The sequence below is a fragment of the Notechis scutatus genome, chromosome 2, assembly GCF_049901735.1.
Source record: "Notechis scutatus isolate UNSWTSFEM ecotype Mainland chromosome 2, rNotScu1.2, whole genome shotgun sequence".
Lineage (NCBI taxonomy): Eukaryota > Metazoa > Chordata > Lepidosauria > Squamata > Elapidae > Notechis > Notechis scutatus.
The window spans coordinates 248,299,547-248,312,362 of record NC_142010.1 but is presented as its reverse complement, the minus strand read 5'-3'; the positions used below and the strand labels follow the sequence as shown (position 1 = coordinate 248,312,362).

Genomic DNA, 12,816 nt, shown 5'->3' with positions numbered 1-12,816 from the left:
TGGATTGAAAAGTGTGCACAAGGGTGTATGGGAGGCACATGTCAAAGAGGGTGTGCAAGTGATTGGTGCAAGCTGGGAGGGCTGGGAGATGGTGTGAAGATGGGGAGACTTATCCCAGAGGAAAGAGGTTCAGGGTAATCACACAGTAGAATATATCAGTATATATCAGTAGGTAAGAAAGTTATAGCTTTAGTTTGGCAATATTCTGTCACTTAGGTGTAAGAAAATAAAGGATTGGATTTAATTGGATCGTGCAGTCTCATCAGGTCCTGGCAGTTCACCAACATTTTTGTTTAGACTTACTTGTAGATTAGCAAATTTAGCTTTCATATTTCTGCAAATGTATTTACTCAAGTTTTCAATAACTCAAAATACATTTCCCCACTCACAAGTTAATACCTCCTGCTGCTATAACAGCATCTGCCCATTGGACAGTCTCTTCATCATAGTCTCTCCGTTTCACAAGCCGAACTTCAATCTTCTCATTTCTACAAAGAGATATTGAAAAGCAAGTGATTGTTCTCATTTTCATGGTTAAGAAACGCAAAAAGTGAAGTCAGTCAATACTTCCTAGGAAAAAAAGGAAGTGAAAAATAAAGCCTAAATACTGACAAAATTCATATGAACTACTGACAATTTTGTGAAACAGATCAATAATTTACATTAGGCCAAGTTATCAGTTGCGTGAAAATATCCACTTATTGCATTCAACTTTCTCACATGTTAAATCCATGTAATCCATGCATCTGCAAGAATTAAACAACATCATTAGAATTTTGTTGATGCTTTATTAAGGTGAACCCAGGGGTGGGTTTCTACCGGTTCTGTCCATCTCTGTAGAACCAGTAGCTCTGAAGAGCAGCAGATATAGAACCAGTTCTATGTCTGCTGATGTTTTTGCCCACCCACCCACCCACCCAGGCTCTTACCTGATCTTTATTTCCTGATTTTTCAACTTCAGCTAACGAGGCACAGCTGCAGTCAAAAAATCAGGAAAAGAGGGCTGTTTCAAAGGCTGCTTCTCTGCACGCAGCGTGCTGATGGCGTGCGGCTCGCAGCATGCAGGGAAGCACACATAAATCACCGAACCTCATAAATCCTGAACCGGTAGTTAACCCTGTCGTATCCCACCCCTGGGTGAACCCACTTGGAATCAGAAAAATGTAGGAACTAATTTGGTATAGTGGTTAAGGCACCAGGCTAGAAATCAGGACACCATGAATTCTCGTCCTGCCTTAGCTCTCATCCCTAGGTAGAGGCAATAGTAACACACTTGTGAAAAAACTTGCCAAGAAAACACCAGGAATTATAATGTTCATATATTGGCATTCCTTGACTTACGACAAGTTGCTTAGCGACTGTTTGAAGTTACAACTGACCTCCCCAGGGTTGCTTATAATCCAGATTTGAAGTTCTAGTGATCACACACATCCCCGCAGCCATGTGATTGCATTTTGGGTGCTCAACAATCAGCCCACATTTATGGTTGTTTGTAGTATCACACAGTCATGTTGGCAGCTCAGATTAGGTGTTGCTGATTAAGAGAGCCAGTTTGGTGTAGTGGCTAAGGCTCCAGACTAAAAACCAAGAGACCACAAGTCCTAATTTATGTGCAAAGCCAGCTACACGACTTTGGGCCAGTGTCTTAAGTCGTAGGAAAAAGGCCATGGCAAACCACTTGCCAAGAAAGCTGCAGGAACTTGTGCAAGCAGTCACCACAAAAGAATCAAGACTGACTTGAAGGCAACCCTCCCAACTCCCACATTATAGCTTCAGATGTGATCACAGGTGATCATATTTTAGGTGCTCAGCAACCAGCCCATATTTATGGCTGTTTGCAATATCCCATGGTCATGTGACCATAATATATGGGTTTTTTGTTGAAAATTGGTGTTTACTTCTGCTTGCTGGAAAAAACACCCATTGTGAACAATGGATTTGCTTAACAATTACTGCAAAAAAAGTTGTAAAATCGGGAGCGGCCATGTGGCATGACTTATGACTGTAATTCCAGTTCAATTATAGTTGTAAGTCGAGGACTACCTGCACTACTGGATCAGAGCCATTATCTAACATTTTTAAAACAGGGAATAAAAGAATAGTGTATAAATGTTCAGAGCCTCTGTTCACTGACCTTATTTCAATTATAATCAACATTCTTGATATACATCCTTACCTTAGACTATTTACAATATGTTCCACATTTTTTGTATGAATCCGATGCCGCTCTAATAGACCACTGTAATTAGATCCTTTTAATGCAAGCTGTGAAAGAGAAAATTGGCAAAACAAATTGAAATAACACAGGCAATTTAAAAAGGTAGGATGCAAAGAATTAGAAACTTTAAAATTATTTTTCCACTAATTGAAGCAAGTACATCTGTAAAAAATATTTTAAAATTAAAAAATAATGTAAGAATTTGCAACACATTACCATTTAAAACCTACAGATTTTAAATATATACATTAATCATGTTAATCAAATTTTATCTTAATGAACACTATGTCATCTACAAATAACTGCCTCCTCACATCACATAAGTTTCCCATCTTGTTCAAACCAAGCAACGATGGTTAATAACTTCAAAGCAAAATAGGAAATGAAGCCATTATTTCAAATGGGCTTCATATTCTGCTTATTCGGAAGCTATCATCTATAGTTTCCCAGTTCAAGATGATATTTTTTCCTCTGTCTGAATTTTATTTTCTGACTTCATTTTTTGCTCTGTTTCAGTGAATATGACACTACTGTAAATCAGTTTTACATAGAAAAATACAACCTAGAACAATCATGTCATTTACTTGGATCATCTCCATATTCCTAATGACCAGGTTTTTAATACTAGTATGAAATAATTCTCTGAAAACAGTCTATTAAATCTCCTGGATGGATCATTCTTACAAACTTCCCATCCTGTAGAGAAGAGTAGTGGTTTAAGTCTACCCCCTCAGGACATAGTTTTATCATTACAAGGGAATAATTGCAATAACTTTTGCATACTAACTTCCTACTACCTAGTAACTAATACACAAAATCACGTGACCCAATTACATGAATATGTCTGTCAACAAATTGGAACAGCTCCAAAACTGTCATGTAACTACACATGTTTGAGTTACTTCAATCACGGTAACCAAACAGAAAACAGAATTAAAATAAACCTAGTAAATCAAAGGAAATATAGAACAAATGGGAAAACAGAATCAGCTATATTTTTAACAGGAACCATTTTCAATAACCACTTCATTACAATTCTCTACAGCCCTCAAAATTTTGGCTGCATTCTCTGTATTCATTGTCAGACTATTCAGCTGATTGGACATATTTTGAAAGATTCACAGAAGTATTTGATTGACTAAACTGAAAGAGTATCATCTGATGTTGCATGTGTAGAGGTAAACTACGGTAGATTCTTAATATACAACTTATGTATATTATAAATTCACAACAAAGTGAGTATACGGCAGCAAAAAGCTAGAGAACAATGCTACATTTCATTTCATTTTAATTAAGCAGTCAAGTTAATACAATGATGCATCAAAAAAGGAATTAGAACATCAACTCTTTACAACATTACTCAATATACCAGAGTATAGTTGATCAGAAATAACAAAAAGATACATAGTATTTTCTATATTAATCCCTGCTCAGAGCACTTCTCAATGAATGTAACCCAAATATTACATTGTGAATGTTGTGTGTTAATTACCTCCAGGAATTTTGAAATACCATGTTATTTTAAAAAAAATCAAGACATTCGAAACATTTAAAAATATGTATAAGTAAAAGACCTTCACACCAGGTCATAATTAGAATGGCACAACTGCTGCTATATCTTAGTTTCATAATAGACTTATATGTACATAAGTCACATTGCAAGTGAACTCCTTATCCGAGCTAACAAAATGTTCAACTCTGCTCTATTTAATGACAACACAGTTTAATATGAGGTATTAATCTGTTATGATTCTAGAGCCGAATGTGTGACATTCTTTAAAAAAAACTATTGAAAAGTTTATGTTTTATGGATTTGTTTATAAATAAGGAACAGTTATAGGAAGAAGAGATATGTTCAATTTTACAGGAGGGTAAAAAGCTACCAAATTTATTTAAACGTGATGAGGACTAGAACTATCTTCTTTATATGTTTCTTTTCTTTTTCTTTATTTCTTTATTTTCTTTTTTCACTTTTACTCTTTACCTTCTTTCCGAATTTACTTTGTATTAGTTTTTATTATTGCAACACACACACACACACACACACACACACACACCAAAAGACAATGTTTCAATCCAGTCATACAATGAAACCAACTTAGTTCACTGAAAACGTTTCTTTAACTAAAGCTAATGTGTCCAAATGTCTGACCTTTGGATAATGCTATCAGAACATGTCGTAAATACTCACTATCAGAGTCTTTTTCAGAGACTGAAAAAGTCAACAAAGCCAATCTCATTGGGTTAAGAATGTCTTACCAAAACTACATTCCAGGAAAAAAAAAGACTCTGAAAAAGATACTTTATAGGTGTTTCAGTCTTTATATTCTAGTCTACAATTATTTTCTTAATGATATTATGGTATAATCATGACTGGAAGGATCACAACAACCCCTTAAATATTAATTATTCTAGGTAAAAATTAAAATTTACTAGTAGCCTACTGCCCTAAAGCAACTTTGAGGGTGTCTAAAGAGCTGCAAGAAACAGGGAAATTATTTCTAGGACTGTCAGAAACAATTCTTCATCTATGGTAGATTACCAACTTTATCTAGTTCCAATTTCTTAACTTAGACACATGAAATGAACATTTCATCAAAACTGGATCAACTGAAAATTACAAATTATCTTGTTTTATTTTACTAGTGGTTAAGTTTAGTTAGTTGTCAATAATTTGTGTGTGTGTGTTTATACAGATACAGACACACACACATACACACACGTGTGTGTGTGTGTGTGTGTGTGTGTGTGTGTGTGTGTGTTGGTAAATCAGATTGACAAAGTGGGGAAGTGTGAGCTTTGCAAAGAATTTCTGCCTGTGTTTCTAATATTTTTCTATCTAATCTCCCTTTTCTTTCAAATTCAGGGTCATTTTCATTTAGGATAAATACAATAGAAAGAAGAAAAAACCATAACATTGTTTAAAGAGGTTATTTAGTAACTATTTTATCATTACTGAATAGACAAAAGTGTTTCAAATGAGTACCAACATTTCTAAATCCTTGGGAAAAGATTGAAATGTTTTGCTAATTAATAGAATGAATACAATTCAGAGACTTTCACAGTCAAAGCATCCTGTGCAGATAAGATCAGAATCCGCACAGTGACACCACTTTAAGGAACTGCCACTGCTGCCATCTGAAAAACAGAGCAAGACTTGAATGATAAGTAAGAGTTTAACAGCACTATGTTCTATGGACAAAATCTGGCTCTACTCTATTCCCCAACAACAAATCACTGATGATTGTGTGAAAGTACTCTACAGTAAGCCATTTATTCTGGAGAAACTGTTCTGAAGTTTAGTGGGGGGGAACAGTAGTCTAGCAACTGTAAACAATACATCCACATGGCTCTAAAAAACTGCTGCCAAGATAAAGTAAGTTGGATTGAATGGGAACAGAACTAAAAAAAAATGTTTACCCAAGAGCAAAACAAACGCTTTTTGGTATATTTTCTATCTGCATTTATCCAGTCCACTTCAAAATATTGCAGGATGCCCAGGACAGACCTGAGAGACTCAAAAGAACTGAAACTGAATTGTTTTTAAGTTCTTATTTTATCTCATTCATATTTTTTTTCTTATATTTTTCTGCGCAAATACAGGATCTGCTTTTTCTGAAACAACCAAATGATGATCCATTGGTTGCTCAAGAATTGACCAACAAGCCAGGAATTGTCACCTGAGCCATCATTGTGGGTTGAGGGAGTGACTGGCCCAAGGTCACCCAGTCAGCTTTCAACTTAAGACAGAACAAGAACTCAGTCTCCTGGTTTCTAGTCTAGTGCCTTAACCTCTAGACCAAACTGGCTCTCATTTTATTTCATTCATATCTATTTACTTGCTTTACAGTATGCCTATATTTAAAATTAATCAGAATGGCTAACGTTACATTTCAAATAAGCATTTTTTAAAAGGTAATTTCAGCATGCTTAAGAACGAAGAATTAACAACTAAACTAGATAACTGAAGTTTCTAGCCAAGATTCTCCAGTCTGGTATACTGCCTGGAAGTGATCAAAAAAATCAAACACATTTAAAGCCTCTAGATTTTTGAAGATTGAACCAGCCCAAAACATGATTAAAGATTGAACATCTGAAGAATGTAATGTTCCATGTTACCACTTTAACTGATTACCTTTAGTTCTTTGTTTGCATAATTCTAATCTATGAAAGAATATAATTTCTTAGAAGATGTATTGATGGCTGAATGGAATTCATCAAATAAATGGAGAACAAGTATGCTAATTAGTATAAGCCATAAGTAATTTCTAATATCAAAGGTTGTATGTCTCTAAAAGCCAATTGCTCTGGAACAAGTAAATGCTATTGAGATAACATTCTGCTTACAGGAACATAATGACCAACTAAATAGAACTTGATCCTGTAAAAATATTCTAAATATTGCTGAAATAGTTACAGCATACTGTACAACTCTGAATAAGACGTATGAGCCAAATTCATGTGCTTCAACAGTCTTCCCTAAATGACCCCTTGTACTACAATCTTAGCATTACTGTATCAATCATCATAACTGAATTCTGAAACCTGGGATTCCAAAACATTGGAAGACTGTATTGTAACACTTGTAGCAAGACCAATGGGCTGCTTGGAAGTGGGTGGGTGCTATCCACTGCCATAGCCGAACCTCTAAGCATAATCTTTGAAAAATCTTTCAGGACCAGCTCCTTGACAAAATTATGGTCACAAGCTGCAGTCATTCCCATCTTCAAAAAGGGAGACCACAGCCTAGTTGAAAATTACAGACCAATCTCTTTATGCTGCATCACCTGCAAAGTCATGGAATCAATTATTAACCAATCCATTATCCTCCACTTAGAAACAAACAACCTACTCTCTAATAAACAATTTGGTTTCAGGAAAAAACTATCGTGTAATCTGCAACTCTTACACTGCAAAAACATATGGACTACACAACTCAATCAGGGCAAAACAATAGACGCAATCTACGTAGACTTCTGTAAAGCCTTTGATTCAGTGGTACACGACAAACTACTCCTAAAAATAAAATCTTAGGGTATCTCTGGACAACTGCATAACTGGATAGAAGCATTCCTGTCAAACAGACAACAAATGGTCAAAATTGGGAGTGTCCTATCAAATTCTGTACCTGTCAATAGTGGCATCCCCCAAGGCAGTGTTCTAGGACCAACTCTTTTCATACTCTACATAAATGACCTCTGTGATCATATTAAGAGCAACTGTGTCCTCTTTGCTGACGATGTAAAGCTATTCAACACCACAGACAATACTGCTACCCTTCAAAAAGACCTCGACTATGTATCAGAATGGTCAAACAAATGGCAACTTCAAATCTCAACTAACAAATGTTCTATGTTACATATTGGCAAAAAACAAACAAACCAGAAAATAAAATACAGGCTGAATAGTCAAGACCTTGTTGATGATCCAAACTCTGTCAAGGACCTTGGAATACTCATCTCTAATGATCTAAGTGCTAGGGCCCACTGTAACTACATAGCCAAAAAGATTGTTAACCTAATCTTACATAGCTTTTTCTCTAGTAATATTGCACTACTAACTAGAGCATACAAAACACTTGCTAGACCAATACTCAAATACAACTCATCAGTCTGGAACCCACATTACGTATCTGATATTAACACAGTTGAGAAAGTCCAGAAATATTTCACAGGAAGAGTTCTCCACTCCTCTACTCATTGCAGAATACCTTATACCACCAGACTTGAAATTCTAGACCAAGAAAACCTAGAACTACGCCGCCTTCGGTCTGAACTAAGCATAGTATATAAAATCATACATTGCAATGTCCTACCTGTCAATGAATACTTCAGCTTCAACCATAACAATACAAGAGCAAACAATAGATACAAACTCAAGGTTAATCTCATGAAACTTGATTGCAGGAAATATGACTTCAGCAATAGAGTGGTCAGTGTCTGGAATACTCTACCTGACTCTGTGGTTTCTTCCCCAAACCCCAAAAACTTTAACCTTAGACTTTCTACTATTGACCTCACCCCTTTCCTAAGAGGTCTGTAGGGGGTGTGCATAAGCGCACCAACGTGCCTACCGTCCCTGTCCTATTGTTTCTTTTATTTTTCTTATATGTATCCATGTATTCATAACTATGTTCTTACTTATACCTATTATCTTGTAAGCAGTTGACAAACCAAATAAATAAATAAAATAAAATAAATATTTCAAATTGATATTTCTTGGACAATAAAAAAGAGTTTAGCAACCAAGCCTTAGAATAATAAAGGGACTGGGGTTTCTATGTCAACAGTTGCTGCTCTGTGTAACTGAGAACAGATAAATTATAGTTGTCTCTTCCCTTAATTAAGTAATTACATTGTAAAGTCATCTGGTTTAAGTACTGTCTACAATATATTGATTAAAACATAACTTCTTTAACTGTAAATTGTTTAAAGAAAGCGAATATATTGGGAAGACCATATGTAGTCCAACTTTCTTTCATCTGGTTGCCCAAGGTCTATTGGATCAGGCTCCATATTCAACCACCAGGCAGTTTGATATGAAATAATTTCTTTGCTTCATCCCTATGCTTTCTAATTATACCTATTTGTATATCAAGGCCTATGAAAATGCAAGATCTGGAGGTACTACTGCAAAGAGAACAGATCTTACACCAATGTTGAGATTTGTTTTGGTGTAACTTTTGTAAACTTCTTCAAATGCAACCAATGGACTTGACCAGGGGCTGTTTATTCCACAATAATTGAATCTGACTCTAGTCTAAGGATGTTAAACAACGATCCTTTGTTTGCAACTCCTCCTCTCCAATAACCTACTTTTCTTGCCACTTGGAACTGAAGGCAGCCTAGATAAAAATGTCCAAACTCAAATCAAACCTTTATTAAAATAGCTGCAAAACCTTCCTTTTTTTTTTTCTGCTCCAAGATCCCTGCTATAAAAAAAACAGAGAGGCACAGACCAGTCACAAATTGTTCACTAAGTTTCTCTAAGTTTTCAAACGGTGCAAGGACCAGGTCTGTGAAGCCTTCAAATGTCCCTAAGGCAGCCTTCCTAGCCTGAGGCCGGCCAGGTATGCTTGAGGACGTCTCCCTCGCCCCCCCCCATCACCTGGGACACGGGGGGGGGAGAAGAAGCCACACTTGCACCCACCACACCTCTAGGCTCCTCCGTCTCCTTTCCCCGCGGGGGGACAAACCCACCCGAGGCGCCTCCGCTGCTCACCAGCTGCTTGAGATCCTCCTCGGAGAGCCCCGCATAGCGGTACCGCTGCTGCTCGAACTCGTAACGGGTCGTCTTGGCCACCACCACCACCCGGGATGGGCGGAACCCGCTGCCGGCCTTGGAGGACAAGCTGGAGCGGCCGCCGGAGCCGAGGCACCGCCGCGAAGGGGAAGGAGAAGGAAGGGGAAAGGAGGGCGGCGGCGGCGGCAACGAAGAAGACGACGACCCCTTTTCCGCCAGCGCCGGACAACGCAGGGGGAGTCCAACTGTGGCGGCGGCGGCGGCGAAGGAAGCCGCGGGCTCAGCCAAGCGGACACGCGGGAGGGCGAGCTGCCTCCTTGACGGCGGTTGCCGCCGTGAAGATTTGAGCAAGGCGCGGAGGGTGGCACCGGGATTGCCGCCACTCAGGTAGCTTGGGAGGCAGGTCATAGCCCGGGCTCGGGAGAGTCCTCCGGGAGCTACCGCCGCTGCCGAAGGCTGCCTTATAGCGGGAAGGCGAAAGAACGGAGCGGCGACCTTCCCTCACGGTTTTTTTTTTTTTTTTTTTTTTCCTTTGCGCCTCAACGGCGCGGCTCGTGCTCCCGAGGCGGAGGCAGCGTCCCGACGCACCCACTCCTCCGCGCGGCGTGCCACTTGACACCCGCGCGCACAGGTGGCTGCGTGCGCGCTCGATTAGAGCGCTCTGAATCCGCGCGGGGCGGGGGGAGGCCGCGCACGCGCAGCTCAAGACCCTCCCCCGCCCCCCCCGCACCGACTCTTCTTTTATCCTTCCCTCCGAACGTCACTTTGTCTTCTGCGCCTGTGCGGGCGTTTGACCAATCAGGAAGGAGAGAGCTGTCTGTCTCTCCTAGATTCGGAAGGAGAACGGCGGGAGGGCGGTGGTGACGGCGGCGGCTTTCCCAAAAGAGCGACGCCTTTGCCTCCTGAGCTTGTGCGCAAGCGGGAGCGTCGCAGCGCTCTTTTAACGCGTCGTTCGGCTTTCCCTACCTTCAGCCGTTTTAATCGTAGTGAACTGCACTCCCGCCAGTTTTAGGGAAGAAACTACGTGGAGTGCGGACTTAATTCCCATCTTTTCATTCTGTACTATTGCCCGGATTCATCTATTTTTATTTGCGGTTTGATTTTTATGTACTAACGAAATCTACAGCCTTAACATAGTCCTCTCAAGGTAGTTGATTGCGAAGTATCCAAAAAGCTAGAGAATCCTCAAGATGAAACCTTGTTTGCTTTTGGCGTGACTCCATTAAAATCAAATTCTAACCCTAATTTAATATTTGCAATCATGTGGAGCTACCAAGCTCCATGTGGGAGACTCCATTCAAGCATAACAAGTTGCTTTTTAAATCAGAAATGAACTCTCTGGGAAGCAACAGCAATAGCACTTATATACTGCTTTACAGTGTTTTACAGTCCTCTCTTAAAGAGGTTTGCAGAGTCAGCCTATTGCCCCCAGCAATCTGGGTCCTCATTTTACCTCCCTTGGAAGGATGGAAGGCTGAGTCAACCTGGTGAGACTCGAACTGCCAAATTGCAGTCAGCGGTCAGTCAGCAGGAGTGGCCTGCAGTACTGCACTCAATGATAGAGGCATTCAATTGGAACCTATCCTGGAAGATACTGGGACAGAGGAATCCAGAAGCTCTTCAAGAAGCCTTCAAAAGCACTCAGGCCCATTTTTAGATTTGCTATATTTTTATTAGTATTGCGTATGCATATAAATCAGGATCTTTTAAATTCCCAAGTCAGACAGGACATAGATAATGCCAATTTTGAATTCTGTAAGAAGGAAGGAAATTGGTTTATATTGAATCTGGGCATGGGTGTGTCTAATCCAGCATTCTTAGTTTATGCTGATTGACCAGTGGCCCTTTCAGAGGATTTCAGAGAAGATTTTCTGCTGGTGTATTTGGAGTGAGAAATGCAGTTAACTAGTACTTATATGTGCAATGCATTTGTTTTCCCACTGAATCACCATCCTATCTACTGCACCACTAAAATCACCCCTTTCCTCATTTCAGAGACTTCTTTTCAGCCTAGCAAATTTTTTTAAAAGGCATGCACAGAGTTATCTAGGATGTATAACATAATCTAGGATTTCAATTGGGAGAAGAAAGGAAGGGGAAGATTTATTGGTTATGTAGATTACAAATGAGTGACTGCAAATGCCTGAAATGGGTTAAAAACCCATTGTGTTTGTTTTAAGATAGTCCTTTTGATGATTCAGCAATCTATCTTTCAACCATGCTGCTTTTCTTTCCCCCCAAAATGGTCCCTTTGGGATCTGCAATAGAATTTTCTTGAAGACTGAAATGCTTTGACATTCATTGGCAACAAACCCTTTCTGATTTTTGGCTACCACAGTACACTCTTCTCCTACAGGGCCTTGGCAAAGGTATGCTAACTGGGTAATCCAATAACCTGTAACCTGCATTACAATATAATACAAACAAGTCAAACTGCCTTACTTATGAGCAATATTTTCTTCACATGTTTTCCACCTCACATGCTTTCTACTTTGCTTTCTACTTCAGAAAGACTGTTGATGATGCATGTTTATCCAGAAATTTGATAAATTCAAGAAAATAAGTGCTATATATTAAACATTAACTCAATAGTCCCAGGAAGCTGTTTCAAAGATGGTTCTGATTGGCAACCCTTTGTACTCGTTAAAGCAAATTCAAAGTGTCCATTACCAAACTTCAAAATATTAAGATATAAAATTGCTGGACTTGCTCCTAATTAGTGCGTAATAACAGTGAACCAGGACCTTATGTGAGAACCTATTTAATTTAAAGTTTATGGTATAAAATAAATATTTTCTAGTTTGTACACGTTTACATCTTACAAATTTTGAGGCATTATTGAAATACAGTCCTACATAAAAGTTAAATACAATTATGCAGAGGAAAGGAAACATACATAGGTTGATGTTAACTCATTGTAATTCATAGAAAATGTGCATATGTTAAAGTTAAAAGATATTGTTGCAAAGTCAAGATTTATTTTAGATTCATTTATGATTAAATAAATTTGGTAAATATGCATTGAGGAAGAAAAGGCAGATGATCCACTAAGATTAAAAGCCAATAAATACAGAAAATTTTATTTCTTGCTCTATTTAGTGCACAATAATATCTAAAGCCATATATACAAAATACATATATAAGCGGTTATATGAGGAAAAAAATACACTTTAGTTTTTTTGAATCTACATGATACTGCAGTAATAATATTAATACATTATATAAAACACAAGAATATAAAGGATAAATTCCATTGATCCTACCAAAGTCATATGCCTTCTTCATAGTGTTTTCCCCATTTAATAAAATAGGAATAAAAATATTTGTATTTACAAGCAACAGAAATAGCTCATTTG

At 38.4% G+C, this 12,816-nt stretch overlaps 1 protein-coding gene across 1 annotated transcript in view; it reads right to left on the bottom strand.

Annotated features, from left to right (window-relative positions):
- Positions 1 to 10,340, bottom strand: part of NADK2 (NAD kinase 2, mitochondrial) — a 41,897-nt gene extending 31,557 nt beyond the window's left edge. The window contains exons 1-3 of the mRNA XM_087958519.1: positions 9,440 to 10,340; positions 2,177 to 2,265; positions 400 to 488 (exon numbers count right to left, since the gene is read on the bottom strand). Of these exons, the coding sequence (XP_087814645.1) occupies positions 400 to 488; positions 2,177 to 2,265; positions 9,440 to 9,868 (607 nt within the window). The 5' untranslated portion in view covers positions 9,869 to 10,340. The remainder of the gene's footprint in view (positions 1 to 399; positions 489 to 2,176; positions 2,266 to 9,439) is intronic.
- Between the last annotated feature and the right edge of the window lie 2,476 nt (positions 10,341 to 12,816).